At 43.9% G+C, this 19,190-nt stretch overlaps 6 protein-coding genes across 6 annotated transcripts; 2 read left to right on the top strand and 4 right to left on the bottom strand.

Moving 5' to 3' along the window:
• Positions 1–226: 226 nt before the first annotated feature.
• Positions 227–3,921, top strand: Bfra_012175 (putative 3-hydroxy-3-methylglutaryl-coenzyme a reductase protein; the record flags this gene model as incomplete). Its single annotated transcript, XM_037342494.1, has 2 exons — positions 227–3,462; positions 3,516–3,921. The coding sequence occupies 2 exons, from the start codon at positions 227–229 to the stop codon at positions 3,919–3,921; spliced, it is 3,642 nt and encodes a 1,213-aa protein (XP_037187478.1).
• A 530-nt stretch (positions 3,922–4,451) lies between these two features.
• On the bottom strand, positions 4,452–6,227 carry Bfra_012174 (putative uv radiation resistance protein; the record flags this gene model as incomplete). The annotated part of the gene is made up of 1 exon (XM_037342493.1): positions 4,452–6,227. One exon carries the CDS (start codon positions 6,225–6,227, stop codon positions 4,452–4,454), a length of 1,776 nt encoding a protein of 591 aa, XP_037187477.1.
• Positions 6,228–8,576: 2,349 nt separating this feature from the next.
• On the bottom strand, positions 8,577–10,740 carry Bfra_012173 (putative amino acid transporter protein; the record flags this gene model as incomplete). Its single annotated transcript, XM_037342492.1, has 8 exons — positions 8,577–9,008; positions 9,062–9,387; positions 9,488–9,824; positions 9,976–10,043; positions 10,097–10,179; positions 10,229–10,342; positions 10,407–10,477; positions 10,534–10,740. The coding sequence occupies 8 exons, from the start codon at positions 10,738–10,740 to the stop codon at positions 8,577–8,579; spliced, it is 1,638 nt and encodes a 545-aa protein (XP_037187476.1).
• Positions 10,741–11,812: 1,072 nt separating this feature from the next.
• Bfra_012172 (putative methyltransferase protein) lies at positions 11,813–12,538 on the top strand (the record flags this gene model as incomplete). Its single annotated transcript, XM_037342491.1, has 1 exon — positions 11,813–12,538. The coding sequence occupies one exon, from the start codon at positions 11,813–11,815 to the stop codon at positions 12,536–12,538; it is 726 nt and encodes a 241-aa protein (XP_037187475.1).
• Positions 12,539–13,443: 905 nt separating this feature from the next.
• Positions 13,444–15,047, bottom strand: Bfra_012171 (uncharacterized protein; the record flags this gene model as incomplete). The annotated part of the gene is made up of 3 exons (XM_037342490.1): positions 13,444–14,352; positions 14,676–14,764; positions 14,825–15,047. 3 exons carry the CDS (start codon positions 15,045–15,047, stop codon positions 13,444–13,446), a joined length of 1,221 nt encoding a protein of 406 aa, XP_037187474.1.
• Positions 15,048–17,984: 2,937 nt separating this feature from the next.
• Positions 17,985–19,136, bottom strand: Bfra_012170 (uncharacterized protein; the record flags this gene model as incomplete). The annotated part of the gene is made up of 1 exon (XM_037342489.1): positions 17,985–19,136. One exon carries the CDS (start codon positions 19,134–19,136, stop codon positions 17,985–17,987), a length of 1,152 nt encoding a protein of 383 aa, XP_037187473.1.
• Positions 19,137–19,190: the final 54 nt, after the last annotated feature.

The raw sequence follows: 19,190 nt of genomic DNA, 5'->3' as shown, positions 1-19,190 counted from the left end.
TCTCTGTTGTGCGAGCTTTCTTTCTCGTCAGCTCAGCACATGGGAGCGGGAGTTTCTTTCGTCTTGGGTCCATCCCCAGTTTTGCTCCTTTGCTCATTTGCCCGACACACGCTTTTGGCTCATCTACTGACGGTTTCTTCAGATCCAGCCTTTTCGGAACCACATACTTCCCTTGTCGATGGCTTTGATTTAGAATACAACTAAGCCTGTTTGTACTTCTTCCACGATGATCGGAAATTCGTTCCTACCCTCGCGGTTCAGGGGAGCCTCGTCTACCAGTGAAACCAATGCCTCTCCGTTATGGCTCAATAAGAAGGCCACCCCACTTCTCCAGCTTCTCTCCCGACGAGCATGTCTACATCCAATCCATACCATCGTTATAGTTGCGGTTTTGGCGAGTACCACATACATGGGACTTTTGGACAGTAGTCTCTTTGATTCCGTGAAAGCTAGTGGTGCCGATAAAGCAACATGGAGCTCTCTTGTTGCCGGTAACCGTCAACTTCAGATCGGTTCCGAGACTGCCTGGAAATGGCAGGCCTCGGATGTGGAAATTGTGCCATCTAACGTTGATCACTTGGCACTTTTGACTTTTGTCTTCCCAGACTCTGCTGCCGCCAATTCTTTGCAGGCAGCCCCATTAGCAGATTCGGTACCATTACCACAAAACCTTTCAGTCACTCCTCTTCCAATAACTTCGAACCCTTTGGCTTCCCTGTCACAAGACAGTACTTTAGCTTTTGCTGTTCCCTACAATCAAGCCCCTGAATTCCTCGCCAAGTCACAAGAATTGCCCAATTCCGCTGCTACAATTCCCACCGATCCTAATGCTCGTCAAGGACAGGAGGCAGAGCTTATCAAGGAGAAAAAGATGTGGATTATGAAAGCTGCAAAGGGAGATGAAACCAAAGGAGGATTGAGAAATTGGGCAACAAACGCCTGGACTGAATTTGTAGACCTTCTCAAGAATGCCGAGACACTTGACATCATCATCATGGTACTTGGTTACATATCGATGCATCTTACCTTTGTCTCGTTGTTTGTCTCCATGAGGCGTATGGGTTCAAACTTTTGGCTTTTTGCTACCACACTCTTCTCATCGGTTTTTGCCTTCCTCTTCGGGTTGATCGTCACTACAAAATTGGGTGTTCCCATGAACATGGTATTGTTGTCGGAAGGTCTCCCTTTTCTCGTTGTGACCATCGGATTTGAGAAGGCTATTGTCTTGACAAAGGCGGTTTTGTCGGCGTCACTCAATACCCAAAGACCTAATGCTGAAGTGGCAGAGAAGAAGCACGGGGTATCTCCTACTTCCATTCAATACGCAGTCCAAGTTGCCATAAGCGAGAAGGGATTCGAGATTGTCAGGGATTATGCCATTGAAATTTGCATATTGATTGCGGGAGCTGCTTCGGGCGTCCAGGGAGGTCTTCAGCAGTTCTGTTTCTTGGCTGCCTGGATTCTATTCTTCGACTGTGTTCTCTTGTTCACTTTCTATACTGCAATTTTGAGTGTTAAGCTTGAAATTAACCGAATCAAACGCCATGTTGCTCTGCGCCAGGCATTGGAGGACGATGGAGTTAGCCCACGAGTAGCTGAGAACGTTGCCCAAAGTGACGACTGGCCTCAGGCCGACGGTTCCAAGACTAGTGAGGCAAACATCTTTGGCCGTAAGGTCAAGGGTAGCAGCATCCCAAAGTTCAAAGGGTTGATGGTTTCTGGGTTTATCATCATCAATCTTCTCAACCTCTGCACTATCCCATTCCGAGGCGGCAACAGCAGTATTCAATTTCCAGGTGTAAACATGCTTTCAGGGTCAAGTTTCTCAAGTGTCTTGACACCACCGCCAATGGATCCCTTCAAGGTTGCATCTAACGGCCTGGATATGATTGCCGAGATGGCAAAAGCCCATGATAAGTCAACAATTGTGACCGTACTTACGCCAATCAAATATGAGCTCGAGTATCCTTCAATTCATTACGCTGAACCGGCATCTAAGCATCGTAAACATGCTGCTGATGACTTTGATGCTGAATTTGCCGAATATGGAATGGGTGGTCGAGTTGTGGACAATCTTTTGAAGAGTTTTGAGGACCCCGTTCTTTCCAAATGGATCGTCGTCGCTCTCACATTGAGTGTTGTGCTCAATGGATATCTTTTCAATGCCGCTAAATGGAGTATTGGCAAGGAGCCACTTCAAATGCCCCCACACCATACTGTTGATCCCAAGGAGCTCGACCAGGCTGAGAGATTCAACAACTCTGCCTCCACCCCTGTATTGAGGTTGGCAAACATCGATCCTAATGCTTCCGACAATGTACCATTGACCCCCGCGAGAACGCCAGCTATGACTCCGGTTTCCACTGACGATGAGGACGAGGGATTAACAATGCCTGATAAGAGTACAACTCAATCTCAATTGCGCCGAAGTCAGCAAGAGCTTGAAAAAATGCTCGAAGCGAAACGTGCGCCAGAGTTGAATGATGCGGAACTCATAGAGTTATCCATGCAAGGCAAGATTCCTGGCTACTCGTTAGAAAAAACTTTGAAAGATACCACTCGCGCCGTGAAAATCAGACGTGCCATCATCTCACGAACCCCTGCTACTTCGGAAACCACACATCTTCTCGAAACTTCATTGTTGCCATACAAGCACTACAACTACGATCGTGTTCTGGGCGCCTGCTGCGAAAACGTCATTGGTTATCTTCCATTGCCTCTTGGTGTCGCTGGTCCAATTGTCATCGATGGACAAAGTTTCTTCTTGCCCATGGCCACAACTGAAGGTGTTCTTGTCGCAAGTACCAGTCGCGGCTGCAAGGCCATCAACTCTGGTGGTGGTGCTGTTACCGTGTTGACTGGTGATGGTATGACTCGTGGCCCATGTATTGCTTTCGAGACTCTTGAGCGTGCAGGAGCCGCTAAGGTTTGGCTTGATTCCGAAGCTGGTCAGCAGACTATGACCGAAGCATTCAACTCTACCAGTAGATTCGCAAGACTTCAATCTATCAAGACAGCCTTGGCAGGTACCAATCTCTACCCTCGTTTCAAAACTACTACCGGAGATGCAATGGGAATGAACATGATCTCAAAGGGCGTTGAGCACGCTCTGAAAATTATGTCTACCGAATGTGGCTTTGACGACATGGAAATCATATCAGTCTCGGGTAACTTTTGTACCGATAAGAAGGCTGCTGCTGTTAACTGGATCGATGGACGTGGTAAAAGTGTTGTTGCTGAAGCAATTATTCCCGGTGATGTCGTTCGCAAGGTTCTCAAGACTGATGTAGATGCTTTGGTTGAACTGAACATCGCCAAGAATCTCGTTGGAAGTGCAATGGCCGGTGCTATGGGTGGTTTCAACGCCCACGCTGCTAATATCGTCGCTGCAATCTTCTTGGCTACGGGTCAAGACCCCGCACAAGTAGTCGAGAGCAGTAGTTGTATCACACTCATGAAGAAGTAAGTTGCTTATATTAAAGTTCAGGGACATATTCACTAACAACATTCTACAGTCTTCGCGGTAACTTGCAAATTAGTGTTTCCATGCCTTCTATCGAAGTTGGTACTTTGGGTGGTGGTACTATTCTTGAACCTCAAAGTGCCATGTTAGATCTTCTTGGCGTTAGAGGCTCTCACCCAACGAACCCTGGTGACAATGCCCGCAAACTTGCACGTGTGATCGCCGCAGCTGTCTTGGCTGGTGAACTTTCTTTGTGTAGTGCTTTGGCAGCTGGTCATCTCGTACAGAGTCATATGGCACACAACAGAAGTGCCCCAGCCACAAGAGCCAATACCCCAGGCCCAGCAAGTGGTGCACAAACACCAGTGACTGCAGCAATGACAGCTATGCGAGAGAGAGCTGGTATGGCTGCCTTGTCTCCGGCTGCTGTTCTTAGAGGTGCAGGAGCGAAGAAATAGGAGATAGTATTTAATGTATAGGCATAGAGAAGTGCGATTGCATGAAGAAAATGGCGTTAGGGGTTTGTTCATAGCAACGGGACTGTTTTTTTTTCCAACGATATTTAGCGGAGGCTTATGATACGTGTATTACCTTTTCGCTTATGGAACACTTCTTGTTTCTCATATTTGAAGTTTGTTGAATGGACTCGGATATAGAAGAGTTGTTAGATATTTTAGATTCAAATGAGACTTGATAGTCACCAGCTTGATTTGCGATTTGTCAGTATTATGGCATTGTCTTTTTAACTTCTGATTGGAGTCGATATTTGTGACAACGCTTTTGACCTTCCCATCACTTTATATCACCTTTTTTTAATGAAAAGGTTGAGATGATATGCATGCATACGTATAGTCAAAGCATTAATTAATTTATTCTCGCTATTGCTTTCGCCCTTCTTCTTCGCTAGTGTTGTATTGAGCAAACACAGTATTAAGTATATAACCAGGGGCATTTAAGCCCTCCCAACCCAAAAATTACCTCGCTTTATCTAATGAACATTTTCTCTCAACCCACTTGTCCTCAAACTACGTCCTGCCATGACCAATGGCTCCTTTTGAATTTGACCATTATGCGCCGCCTGTGCATTTCCATTCCCAGCACCATTTTCCAAGCCCGATCCAAGTCCTACTCCCCCATTTCCATGTTCCAATGCCTTTCTCACCGCATCACCGACCCCCGTCGCCACCGCGCTATCTTCGCTTCCCCTTCTGCTTCCTCCTCTGATGGTTCCAGCACCTCCAATTAGCAATCCTTTTACCCCGCCTCTTTTCCTTTCTGGTAATTCTTCGGAGCCTGCGCTACAAACGTACAATAGGTATTTTAGATTCGGAACTGTTTGTCTGATATCTAGGACACGGAGACCCTGAGATTCGGCTAGTGCTTCGATGTTTTTGTTCAGGAGAAATACGCCCCAGTCGAAACGGAAGCGAATGACCGATTGGGGGTAGAGGGGGAAAATTCTTTGCCGGTCTTGTACGAGGGAGATAGGGTCGTGGATGAGAGATCGGGAAGCATGCGGTGTGATGGGGTAGGGGAGTGGAACTCCTAGATAGTACTGGAGATGATTGACCAATTGCGCGACATAGCCTAGAGCGGCGGCTACGACATCCTCGTCGGCAGAAGAGATATTGTCGTCATCAGTGGTGTTTGGGAGAGGGAGACCGCAGATTGTGAAGAGAAGAGGGTGAGAGGTGGGTTCGATGGGGTAGATTTCGATGAGTTCTTCACAGAGGCGACGGCGATGATCGCGGATAAGGGACTTAGTATTTGTGAGGAGAGTACGGGAATTATTGAGATGTTCCTGGGCATTTTGAACATCGGTCTCGGCGGCAGATTGGACCGCATAACCGGAGGAAATTGCGGCGCGCCGTGAGGATATAGATGCTTTTAGATCGTGCTGACGAGCTTGGGATTGGTGGAGGAGTTTGCGGGATGTGGTAACATAACGTTTTGCGAGGGCGAGAGACTCTTTGGCAACGGGGATATATGTTGACGGAGAAGTGTTGTTGGTAAGTATGTTGTTTATTTGAGAAGTTAGTTGTTCGCGGGTAGCTAAAGCATCTTGGATGGATTCATCGAGATTCGAGAGGCGCATCAATGCATTGTAGGAGGATGTAGGAAGCGCAATGCTAGGCCTTGGTCGAGGCGGCTTGGAAGTAAGATCAATGGTATATATGCCATCTACGAGCTGGAAAATAATAGAATTGGGTGGGAAAGGGTGATTCTCCAGTCGTCCTAAGAATTGCAATGACTGGAGATTAACTTCCTCTTCGATCAGTGGAACGAAATCTTGTCGTTTAACCCATATCTTTACAATAACAGTATCGAGTCGCGTCGTCGCAGGACCGAATGGAGATAAATCGAAGGATCGAAACGTAGGATTCATTGCCTTCTCTACAACCTCGCTGATATATATCGGATCATCCTGACCCTCGCAATGCAATGTGAAGAAGCTATCTGCCATTCGACTATCCCTTACATCCTCCAATTTCTTCTGTCTTATAGACGGACTTGCCCCTACCCAATTGGAACTCGATCTCCTGGTTCTCGCAGAAGGTCGTAAATCCCCCGACGATTGCGCATGATGCAATTGCGACTCGCGGCGCAAAGCCTCGAGCTTCTGTGGTGATTTATTTAGACCTGCATCGTCGATTGTTTTCCCCCGCGGACGAGAAAGAGTCAGATTTCGGACGTATATGCCTTGTAAGTGCCGTAGTTTCCGATTTTGAGGCAGAATCAATGGCCGCGAAGCCTCGGAACTCATATTGTTGATGATATGGTTTCATGGAGTTGCTTGATGCTATCTATTCGCATTAACGAAAGATGGTTGTCGAGACCGAGCCTTGACCAATTAAAACAAGGCTGCTATTCAGCCTCGTCAACGATGGATCTTTGGACGAACCTCGTACATATATATATGCATGCATGTTGATTGATTCTCAACAGTGTTACGATATCGATCGATTGCGTTATATTGATTCGTTTGGCTGTTTCTGGTGTATGATGATCAGGATGATATTTATATCGCGTCTCTAATGATTTGCTCGCATTGGAGTCTCAGCACCGCATTCCTTTTGTCAAGTGGCTCAAGTGTCTGTATGCTCTCATGCGCCTAGAACAACAAATTGCTCCCAGTAGTAGCTTCGAAGAACCATCAACGTCTCAACTCTTGAGGCCTGCAAGCTGCCATGGCCCACGACTCAGTCATCTTGTGAAGTCACGCAAATTGAACTTAAGCTATAAGAATGCACTTGCATCTTCCATTTCTTATATTTCTTTCTTGAATGGATTCAACGCTTCGGTATGAGTTGGATTACCGAGTGGGAAATAATGGCCAACGCTTTTGACTGCTCGGAATTATTTCGAGTAGTCTGAAAATGCTGTAAAGGAAATTGCCGTTTAGGACCGATTTACGTTAAGTGTTAATTATTGAGTAATAAATATACAGATCTCTTTAGGTCAACTGATTCTTAACGCTTACTGCTTTTGGTGGTTGCTTTCTGTTGTTATACATGATGCCTCTACGTAAGCGAAATTAATGGGGGTTGAGTGCGTTCGAAAGGTCTTTACAACTCAACTGATCCTTTTCAAAATTGAACAAGATTTATTCTGTTATGAAATTTAAGTTAAAGAGAAAGTAAGTTGATTTGTAGTTCCAATTAATCAATGAGGTTGAAGTACCCAAATCCTGTTACTTATTTCCCTGCCGTAGAGGATGCATCTTGGTAGTTCTGAAAATACTTTCCCCCTCTTCCTGGTTTAACCTGTAACGAATACTTGACCAAAGAAGAGTATATACAAACAAAAGAGGTGTATGTTAATGTATGAGCATGAGGGTAAATGTTTTGTTCATCTTAAGTCTAAGTCTATCTATTCTAAGTTCCATCTAGGTTATATAACAGTGAAACAAGTGATGTCACCTATAGTGTGAAAGATTGTCCCGTTGCACTTACTCTAGATATTAGTTAGCTTCGCACAAGTCTTCCTTAGCACAAAAGTTAAACCCCCACAAGTAGAAAAACCTCGAAAGTCCGTAGTTATCATCCATTCATCACTATCTTCGCCAAAATTCTCGAGATTCGGATTCTCATTGCCCCCTCAATCAACAGCTTCGAAAACTCAGACCTCCTTCAACCCACGTATCGAACTATCACCATGGCTTTCTTGGTCTTCAAGGCTTGTCCCAGCTGCCTCAATAATAAGATTCTACTTTTGACCGTCCCATTTGTCATTGTCGGCAGCTTCTATCAAATTCAGCGAAAATGGTCCATTATCGAGCAATTTGGAAAATTGATAAGAGAAAGGCAAATGATATGCAAAGTAGAGCCAGCGGAGCTTCACTAAGTTATCAATGAAGCTTGCCACCGATTGGAAAAGCAAGGTGAGAAGTTTCCAGAGTTGAAAGGACTGGTTGGATTGAAGAAGAACATTGAGTCCACAATTTTCTTCAAATTCGACAGCAAGGTCGCCATCAAGGGCATGCGGGGTGTTTAGGCTCTCGTACCGGATCATTTGAGATCAAACTTTTGAGACCACGTAGCGATAGTTTCAATTCTAAACAATTTCCACTCTTGAAAACCTGCCATCTGTGACGAGAGTATCCAAAAGTGAGAGATTCATTTTCCCGTAGTTCTGCATTCCCCGGAGATGGTTTCCCCTAGTATAGGCTTTGAATAATCCATTTCAGTTGCTACTGGTATCGCTGCCAATGGAGTTTCGCAAGGGTACACTAGGCCAATGTTCGCAATCACATGTCCCTTAAACCACCTCTCACTTCCGTTAGTGATGAAATGTTAATGTTTGGTTGAATTTGGGAAGGATTGATGGTTTCATGTTAGGATGTGAGGGTAGAGGGTTTTGACGAAGCGATATGGGTGTGTAGGTGCAAAGATGGGTTGTGATTGTGAATATGAACCTGATTCGAGTATGCAGAAATGTCTCCCATTTTTATTTGTGACATAGAGTGACTATTGGCAATGGCTCAGGTAATTTGGTGAATGATGCGAGTTTGAAAGGAGTAGAAGTTACAGTGAGTTCAAGTTGTACCAATCTATTATGATCAAACAATTTTCTATATCTTATGCTCATATATCTTTTGAGAATAGACCACCCCCTACTCATCCCTCTTGACAAGTACCATAGGCCCCTTATATACATGTCGTGCTTTGAAATAGTAGTAGATGAGAGAAATGCTAAAAGCACCAACAAACATAACCGAAGACCAATTCATGTTCTCAAGCGTCACCGGAAGAGTAAGTGGCCAGAAAGCAAAGAACCAAAAGGGTGTCAGGAACATCAGGGCCCCGATGTTAATCGCCATTCCGTATTTTCCAAGAGACCATCTGCGATTGGGGAGTGGTCCTTGCGTGCGTCTCCAAATAAGACAGCTGATGGTGATATAGTAAGATGAGAGAATGGAAACAACGCCAAGAGAGTTGATAGCGTTGAGCGCAAATGCGGAGCCCAGGTTGATGAGAGACAGCAAGCAGCTCACAACAATCGATACGCATACTGCTCGAAGAGGAATATTCCAACCTGGTGAAATCTATCTCATAATTCAGAACAAAATACACATACAAATGGCGAGAGAATCATTACCTTGGATAACCAGCCGGAAGCAGGAAGGCCCTGATCTCTGGCAAAAGACCAAATTTGTCGGGATGTGGTGGCTACTTCGCTGACGCAGCAAGATAGAAGCAAGATAATTATTAGTGTAACCATAATATTGGTAGCAGTGTAACTCTGAGTAGAGTTGTACAATAGCTGGATAAATGGCTCTCCAGTTTTACTGTCGAGAATACTGTCTACGTCCCCGATACAAAAGATCAAGGTGAGAATCATGAAAAATGCCATGGCAGCATTTGGTACGATGGACCACATAATAGCTCTGGGGATTGTGATAGATGCATCTTGGATTTCTTCAGCTACAAAATTTGGATATCAGCACATTGATCAGTGTTGGCGACCGTTGCCGAGTGTCTACTGGTCGATGTTCAATATAACAGAAGGAATGGAATATCCTACACATATGAATAGAGCAATCGAAACCAACCAAAGCACCAAAAGGTACCGTCAAGCCAATCATAGCCGATAATCCTCTACTTGGCCAACTGCCTTCATTTGTGAAAGTGAGTAAAACTTCCGAGGCGTGGCTGAGATTAGGGGTTAAAATCCAAATAGGAATGGTAATTGCTAACATGCCGAATACGTGCAGAACTAACATTACACTTTCAATCATAGGCAAATGCGAAGATATCGAAGTGTTAAAAATGACTGAGAATGCGAGCACGGCAATGGTGAGCAAAGTCCCGTGGTAACTTTGCCTTATATAATCCTCGATATTTAAAGCGATGAGACCTTGCTACAATACCGGTGAATCAGCCATTATTTGACGTGGAGAGCTCTGGCGTAAACCCAGATAGCAATTCGTATGTAAATCGAGGGAAAAAAAATGATAAATTGTGATGCAGAAATTTGAGATCGATTGGTGTGCAAAGATCGATTGTGCTTACGATAATCAGAGCGACCACGAAGCAAACTCCGGCCAAGTAAAGTTGCCATCCGATAGCAGAAAGCCAGCCTAGACACAATTAGCTTCTGATTTACCTACTTTAAGAACTAAAATTGACTTACCGACGAGATAGCTAAAAAACTTTTGGATCTTAGGTGGCGCAAATTCCGATACCCAATGATATTGGCCTCCGGAAGTAGGCGATCTAACCATCGGTATATGAGCATAGGAAACCTATGTGATAAACTACTCACATTGAAGCCATCTCGGCGATACTGGCGTATACCAAACTCATACCAAAAGTACCAACGATGAAACCCCAGAACATATCGGCAGTCCCTCCATCTTCTAGAGAGTAAGCGAATAATCTAGACTACAATTAGAAACCACCATCGTCATTCATAAATGAAATGGAGATATCAAATTTCTTACGGAAGTAGTATTTCCCAACTTGCCATGGCGGTGCTTGATAAACCCAAGATGTTAATGAACTTAAAGTTTCGCTATAGCACAAGTTAATAATCTACTTGAGCACCATGAGATGAAGAATGATAATTACGCGTAGCTCCTGCTTCTTTCCTAAGACAGCCATATCATGCTTGTCTGATTGAGTACCTCGCCATTTCTCCGCAACCTGTCCAGGAATACCATCAACTCCCATCTTCTCCATGTCTTGGCCATTAGATTCTGCAATGGGAGATTCCAAGGTAATAAGCTCGTGGGTCGCAAAGTTAGTGCCATTTTCTTTGCTGATCGTGTAGGCCATGCTTGTTCTCAACTACTGATAATCAAAAGGTAAAGTCAAATTCAACGAGCGATACTCTATTTTTTGTGACGGCTGGGGAGCAAGATAAGACAATCCAAAAATGAAAAGCACACCAACTTAATGTACGATTCAAATATCAATGCGATAAGAGTCTGGTGCAACATGAGGCTCTGTTAGCGCAAAAGCCGCTAGAAATAGACATAAAGAGTATTAGATCTGACGTAGTACTAACGAACTAAAGCAATCTGCAATATTTGAGGTGATCATTTCCTTTCCGGAATATCATTGCATTCTTACACACCATTCCAAATTCAACTCGCCAACGAGTACAGGGCCAATTCGTTGCCAGATTCGGAACCGAGAAATCACGGTAAAACTACTTTCCTATCTTGTGGCTTTACCATTTAGATTGCATTACACTAAGATGCGACTTATCTGCTTGGAGAATTTAATGATACTCTGCATGCCTGTGGGGTTTTAATCCTCTGGCCTCTGTCTGAAGTCCCTTGAGAATCAGCTCACTGGTTTTCTGGCTCGGTAAGCGACTATTCCATGTAGATTTGTGTGACAGAACGTTGATATGCACATTTGAAATTTTGCCTGATGCAGATAATTTGCTTTAAGCATAAGCAAAACTGTGGAGGAATCCACATCTCTCCTCTATTCCCTGGTAAGATTTAATTCATCCTCCCCACAGATAGATAGTCATAGATGCAACTGATTGTGGTCCTTGAAATTAATTCTTTCAGGAAAGCCCCTTGCATCGGTCCTCGGAGATATCTTCAGCAATATCTCTTCCCGTCAAATTATCCGGTAAATTCTCTCAGATAAATTCAGATGGTTACTACCTTCACCGTTGAAGTATTGAACCAAAGGTTTTTCGTATGCATGTCATTGTCGCGGATCAGATTGATCAACCTTCGCGAATCGAGAATATAGCCTCAATACACATACCGCCAATTAGACACACCACAACCGAAATCTCCACTCAGATAGACGAAAAGCTTTTTGATTTTCCATCCATCAATTCACTCATAAGATTCAAGTTGCTGCCTTCTATTATATCTCAGCTATGGCGACTACAGATGTGGGTTCTAAGGCGGGACTCGAGACTTTCGAGGGCATCAATATAGATTATGAAAAGGCCTATCAAAACAACAAATTCAAAATTGCCTGTGTTACGAAGGCCATCTCCATACTCCCTTCGGGATCGAAGGTCCTTGATGTTGGTTGTGGAACCGGAATTCCGGTTTCACAAATGTTATCTCAAGCCGGTCTAGATGTCGTCGGCTTCGACATTTCTCCTAAAATGACGCAGCTTGCACAAAGTAGAGTTAAGGGCAGCTTCTCCGTAGCCGACATGGCCGAGTACGAAGTCAAGGAGGAAACGTTTGCAGGAGTCTTCATGATCTTTGCCCATCTCCAGATGTCGTACGCTGCCGTTCATGCCGCAGTGTATAAATATGCCAGAGCGCTTCAACCTGGGGGAATCATCGCTCTGGGACAGTCGCCAGGAGATCACCATGTCAAAGAAGAGTCCGCGTATGATGAAACTAGAACCTACGTTGAGGACTACAATGTCCCCTTTATGGGAGAGCCGCTGCCAACCTTTTTAATGAGCGCAGAGGGCCAAAGGAACTTTTTCCGATCGATGGGCCTGGAGATTGTGAGCGAAACAATTGATTTGTTCCAACCAGACAACCCAAGGTGTGATCCAGAAATGCAGCAGTATATTATTGCGAAGAGACCAGGGGATGGACCGTTATCACAACCACTACCTCTTCCTAAGGCGAAATAGTTGCATTTCATCTCATATTTACCCGTGATAGAATGGTAATACAGTTTAAATCAAGTATTGTTTCTACTTTCATGAGTGAATGAGCCATGAATCAGAACTGATTGTGTTTGCTCGGAAAACTTGACATCCGCCGAGTCATTATTTAGGGTGTTTTAAGCCAAGAGTTTAGGTTTAGGTAGCCCGATAAGCGAACCCCAAAAGTTTAAAATAATTTCCTTACGATTTTAGAATTAAGATTCGAAGCATTCATAAGCCCATAAATTGAGTATTGTTTAGCTAATCCTAGGATCTAGATTTAAGTATACTTCTAACGCAGTGATAGTTTCAACCAATTGCCGAATTGAATCAGTACTTAAACCCCATGAATGGAAATCTGTATGCCCCCTGTTTTCCGAATCAAACATCGTACGATGTTAACAACCGGCTAAATTGCTCCTGTGTCACAGTAGTACAATGGTGAGGGGTATGGATGTTTGGTGGGGTCAGGTCGTATTATCACATTGCTGTGCCTCAATCCACGCATGCAGGGAACGCGAAATCGGTCCAAATGATACAGGAGCTTTGGACGCGATGTGGTCGTGAAGTAGTATTGACTGGCCACTCAATAGCTTCTGTAAGAATTGGCTTTCCATTGGCTGGGCTTACTAAAAAACAATGAATTGAATTTGTTTCTTTGTGAATTACATGATAGGTTATGAAATAATGGCTTCGTGATTAGCCGTTGCATATTTGGGTATCTCTCCATATAGTCTCTACAGATATTCCGATGTCCAGAAAAAATCTCCGTCGCGTCCTTAATTATATACAGGAGAAGTGAAAATTGCAATGAAGACGGGTGACAAACTTGAAGCGAAATTGTGCCGCAGCTCACATCGTCTTTGAGCCTGAACACCGTTCATTATTCCCTACCATAATTCATCCGGCTGATCATAATCGTATTTCCTTCTCGCAATTCTTTCTTCGGCCTGTTCTTCAAGATATCTCTTCTTGACAGACGCTGGCATTTCCGGTGGCATGTAAGGTTTAATGACCCATTTCTGATCTCCGTGGTCTTGTCCGACTCGAGGTCCGTCGTATGGACTTATCTCTGGAGGCTGGTAACCCATCCGTGGCCCTTGTTTTTGACGCTCGATAGTAAGCTCCTCTTGCGCTTCTTGCAATTGTTGAATGTGCGGATTCCCAGCCTCTGTCGAGGTAAGTGATGGAATTCTTTGCAGAGGGTAATATGTAGGTGATATATGATTAGTCTGATGATATTCGCCAGGGCCTCGAGGATGACTTGGAGGATATGTTGGACTAAAACGATAATTATTAATTGAGTTTTGACCTGGACTCATCGTATTCCCTTTGAGACCGCGTAGGCTTTTGAGACTAGATGCGAATGATAGAGGCGACTTTGGAGTGGTCGGAGGAGGTGGAAAGTAAATGCCGTTATTGCTGCTTTTGCTGCCTTTTCGCCTTTGATCTTGAGAGTCTTCTTGATCTGGAAAAGTAAATGCAGTAGGGGAGCTGCTTGTGGCGAAGAACCGATTCGGCCGACGTCGAAATCCAACATGATGGGGGTATTGATAGTGGGGTGGAGTTTCAAGGGCGCGTTGTCGTCGTCGTCTCGAGCGAATGAGGTAGATAGCTAATGCGGTGCATATAAGAACGAATGGAATGGTCAGGGATAGAGCGAGGATAAGTCCCAGTTTGTGATCTTTCTTGTCCCCTTCTGCACTCGGTGTCGTAGTGGTTATGTTGAAAGTATGCGAGACGATAGATTGACTCGTTGGTATGGTGGTGTTGCCGTTATCGTTGAGAGTCCCGGGTTCCTGTCAATTCGTCAGTATGCTCAATGTGATTATATTCGATCAGAAATGTTAGATTCGAAAACTTAATGGAGTAAATGATGACACTTCATGCTTTCGCGCATTCTCATCACTTAGCATACTGAAACGACGCGTAAAGAGATGGGTGCTGCCAATGATACGGTACAAACATAAACATTTACCAAAACTAGACTTTTATTTGTAACCGCCCAATTTATTCGCATGAAGCTTTTCATGGTCTGCCCTCACAAACGCGCCCGTGATACAATGCCCAAATGATAAAGATACTGATCTGATGTCTTTGGAAGAAATTTCGCCATGCTTACAAGTAGTAGGTAAAACACAGGAGATGAAGATAATGAAAATGCGTATGTCTGAACTGTCCAGTTCAGTGACGTATCTCCATCATAGGATTCTGTGATATCAGAATTAGTAAGAGACAATGGTTGCGGCAACGAGGAAACAATCATCTTACCTAAAAGAGCCGGACCTTTGGAATATCCATTTCCATCCGAGTTTTGATTCCATAATGCGATTGTGTAGTTGTTAAGATTCGTTTCCCATGATAACATTTGCTGAGTCCCTGTCACCCAGATCGGATTCTGGGTCGCCTCTGCACTCGGATTGACGAATTCTCCAGGAGACGACATAGATGAGACTAGCAGCACCAGATCAATGAAGATGAGCCAACACAACATTTCAATCTTGTGTCCGCTGAATACAGTTTCACATATCGGATTTATCGAAAGACTAAGGAAAGAACGTAAAAATGTAGAATTGGGTCTGTGCTACCATACCAACCTATATATCAGATATATTAGAAAGAAGAAGCGGATGATTTTCAATTAAACCTTGTGCATATTGATCTAGGTATACCTGAGCCTTGGGGGCTTTTGATGCGAAAAGCAAAAAAGTCGCAGGTATTGTTGCGAGGATCGGCGGGATGACACCACGACACACAGCCTAATCAGTGCACTCAACCAAACTGTCGGGTCGTCCCAAAAGTTTATGATCATCTTATTGGATGCGGATGAAGTAGCCATAAGCGCGCACTACTTCACTAAAGAATTATTGGGTGTGGGCGGCCCCAGTATACTGAATGCATGAAAAGATAAAAAGCCTATCAGGATGGCCAAGAAGGAAGCAATGATTAGGGCTCGAAGAGCCGTTTTTCACTTGACCGGCAGTTTGCTGCGCCTAGATGAATAATTTGATTGGACGCGGGACACGGAAGGACATAAACAAGTAAGCAGATCCGCAAATCGTATTGAGAAAACATTCTGGGGGGAAAGATCTAGGCGATCGCCGTTGTAGCAGCTGAGCTCTCTTCGAATCCACATGAAGAATGATTATTCATTCCATGACAAAACAACACAATATACAAGAAGCATTCGATAACGATTATGTTCTGGCAGAGATAGAATATACAAGGCCTAGGTAGAGAATATCATTCAATGACTAGCCCATGCTTCGTTAAGTAGGTGCAGGTAGAATGAAAATATCACAACAAAAATGAACAAATATGGTAAAAGGTAAAGATGCAGAGGTAGCAGTTAGGAAGGTAGAAAATGTCCAGCCCCTCGATAAGCCGATAAAATCACCAATAAGAAGTTTCAGACAATCTAAATCCTTGTTGATGTTTTTGTTGTTGTTGGAAGGAGATGTTGATCACATGCATCTTAAATTGATGGTGACTTCCGTTCGCTTGGCATGAACCACCCACGGTCCCACACACACTTCACCACACTCCACCACACCCTCTCGTGCCTCGGGCCTTGTCACGACGTTTACAATCACATCTTATCCATTTCATTCGAATACTGCACTGTAGGCAGACATCGACAAGCTACGGAAACTTGATTTTTGATGTCATAATGTGCCATGCACCATGTACCGTATCAAGAGACTATCTGCGGTCCGTCCTGTTGATAAGCACTTAAATTGCTCCGCTGTATTGACCGTAAGCAAGGCTTATTTGAAATGTTAATGGATGATACATCTGATGTCGAATATTCATAGGATATCATCGGCCAAGGTTTTACCAAAGGGATATATAAAATCTTCCAAGACCGTGGGTATCTATTGATCTGAAATTCTGAATCGGTGATTAATTTCTAACCGTATATGCCGAGGTGTTCGCTTCGATTTCGCTTCAATGTTTTCCCCGTATTGCTCCCTGTTGATTCTTCCTTCCAGGTTTCTCATGAACTTTTGGGTTACATTGCATTATATATCAATATTTGATAATGCCGTTTTCTACTTACTTGGATTGCGTACGCCTATTGAGGCGCTTCTACCACGAGATCAAATTGTGAACCTTCGAGGGCCTAGCGATTGATGCGTCGGTTGAACATGTGTCTTCAGCTGTTTTCTTACCCCTCTTCATTTGTTTCATGCTTTCCCCATGGGGATGTGTACAGTCTAAAGCAGCATCTACTTAACCGAAACTTCAGATCCACTAGCAAGCGCAGTCATGAGCTTACCCTATAAATGTTGTGATACACAGATATAGTTTTATATTTATATGCGTCACAAGTGTAAATGGCACAACGCCATGTTAGTGGCAAGGAATAGAATCGTTGTGATGAGATGAATAATCTTTCAAACGCGAAATTGATGGATTGCTTAAACCTGAATATATTGGCATACCAATCAATCGCTGATATCGTATGGTTTCTGCGTAGTATCAAAACTCTACTTTCAGCCGTGCCCGAGTCTTTTCCGCTTATCCCCTTCAGTGACGTGGATATCATTCTTTCACTGAGACCGCTTTTGGAAGAGTATAAACCATGAAAGCTCATACGTTGTTCTTATCTCATCTTTTCGCTCTCATCACAAAATTTAATTATGAGCAAACACAGCAAACACAAACCGCTTAATTATGAATCAAAACAAGCTCGGTTCTCTAACAACAAACATAGTCCAGATGGCTTAGTGGCAGCGCACTAGGTTTTTCACATCCCCTAAAACGGGACCTCTGCTTAATGTCCGAAGACTAATTTGCTTGATAACTCAGTTCGTCTGGTTTGGTTCCGGTCTCCGTACGCGCTATCTAGGAGAGATTGAATTTTTGCCATTTTATTCTCTATTTTACCTGACAATATTTTTTGGGCGCGATAATCCAAGAGAGAGAAAGCAGGGAAATGTCAGTGCAAAGAGATCACTTCACTCAAAGTTCCATCGATTCGAGTTTCGAGGCACATGGTGAACAATCTGGCTGATGAATATCACATTGTTTTCGAGCAAATCGATGTTTTTGTAATTTAAGCTAAGGATTGGAACTTTAATCAAGGTAAGACTTGTTGTGCGTCTCGATCTACTAGTCACTCTCTTCAAACCCCAAAAGCAGCAGCTATATAATCTCAGAATTCTTCCTAGCAGTTAGTGGGATAATTAAACAGTAGAGTTGTGGTGAATCAGTGTGTCGTTCGATGCGTCTTATCTAGGCTCAGAGTTGTAAATTAGTCCTTTCGTTGACTTTTGAGAATGATGAATATAAATTTGCACTAAATATTGCACATCAAACTGTTCCAAGGTTATTAAGGGGAGAACTCAAGCAATACACAGTGCAATCAGCTCCAACAAGGGGCCCTATGAATGTTTTTCTACTATAATTCTAAACCAGATTCAAGATATCAAACAATTGCTCCCCCGCCTCTCAACCACGCCCTAACCCATGCTCTAACCTCCTTATCCCCTACCCCCTTCATATCAACCCCTCTTCCTTTTAGGTCACCCCTCCTCACATCTCCCCAAATTCCACACGTTTCATCGTACCTCTTTCCACTCCACAACTCCCACATACAAATCCCCAACGCATAAAGATCGTCTTCTTTGGTCGCTTTCCTATCCCTTCCTTTCATCCACTCATTTGCCCGATTTGGGGAAACTATCCTTCCGTTAAGTATTGGTGTCCATTGTTCTTCTTTTTCATGATCAAGTGAAGTTTGAGAAGAAGAATTTGAAATAAAGAGAGAATCGTGGAAATTATTAAGTTTAACACCGACGTGATCGTTTGAATTTCCAGAAGCGCAGAGCAGAAAATTCGAAAGATAGATATCACCGTGCACAATTCCCTTTTCATGCAACTCCCACACAACCTGACGCATGGATTCAGAAATCTTCTTACGCTGGGTGGGTAAATACAAACGGGGAGTTAGAGGCATTTCTTGCGCGATTATGAGGCCGAGTGTGCCGTTTTGGTAACAGTCGGTGTTTTCGGGAATGGAAACAGTTCCGTGTATAGTTACGCCGCAGGAGCCGGCGGCAAGATGCATTTGTAGTTCATGAGGCGTAACACCCGATTTGTATAGGAGGGAGTGAGAATAGAAGAAGTGAAATGTGGATGTCAGAGTGGAGGCAAATGGAGTCGGGTTTATGAACGGAGTGATGGTTTCGAGAGGATGTTTTGGGGGTGTCCATTGTGATTCGGCTTGAGATGTTGAGTCTGAGACACTGGAACTTTGAGATTGAGGTGGGCATTCTATAGTCGTTGGTTTTTGCGAAGGGGTATATGAGGTCGGATGTGAAGGGAGTTCGGGCTTGTATGTTATAAACGAGGGAGCTTCGTAATTGTAACTTTGAGGTTGCCATTGCATGCTGACAATGTCGCTTCGTGATTCCGTATTCGGAGCTCCTCGTTGATATGGCGAAGAATCTGTGCTGTTCAGTATTTGAGATTGCCAAGATGCGGTATTGTTATCTTGTACCGCATTCTCCGCAGTCCTTTGATATGCCGATGTATTGTAGCGATTATTCCACTCTCCTGACATCAATGTCGGGCACATCGCGCTCGAGTTGTTCGCAGTAGATATCGGGGTTCCTTTTATTTTTACTGTGTT

Source organism: Botrytis fragariae (genome assembly GCF_013461495.1).
Source record: "Botrytis fragariae strain BVB16 chromosome Unknown tig00000270, whole genome shotgun sequence".
NCBI classification, from domain to species: Eukaryota; Fungi; Ascomycota; class Leotiomycetes; order Helotiales; family Sclerotiniaceae; genus Botrytis; species Botrytis fragariae.
The sequence above is the reverse complement of the archived record's forward strand: the minus strand, read 5'-3'. Positions and strand labels throughout refer to the sequence as shown.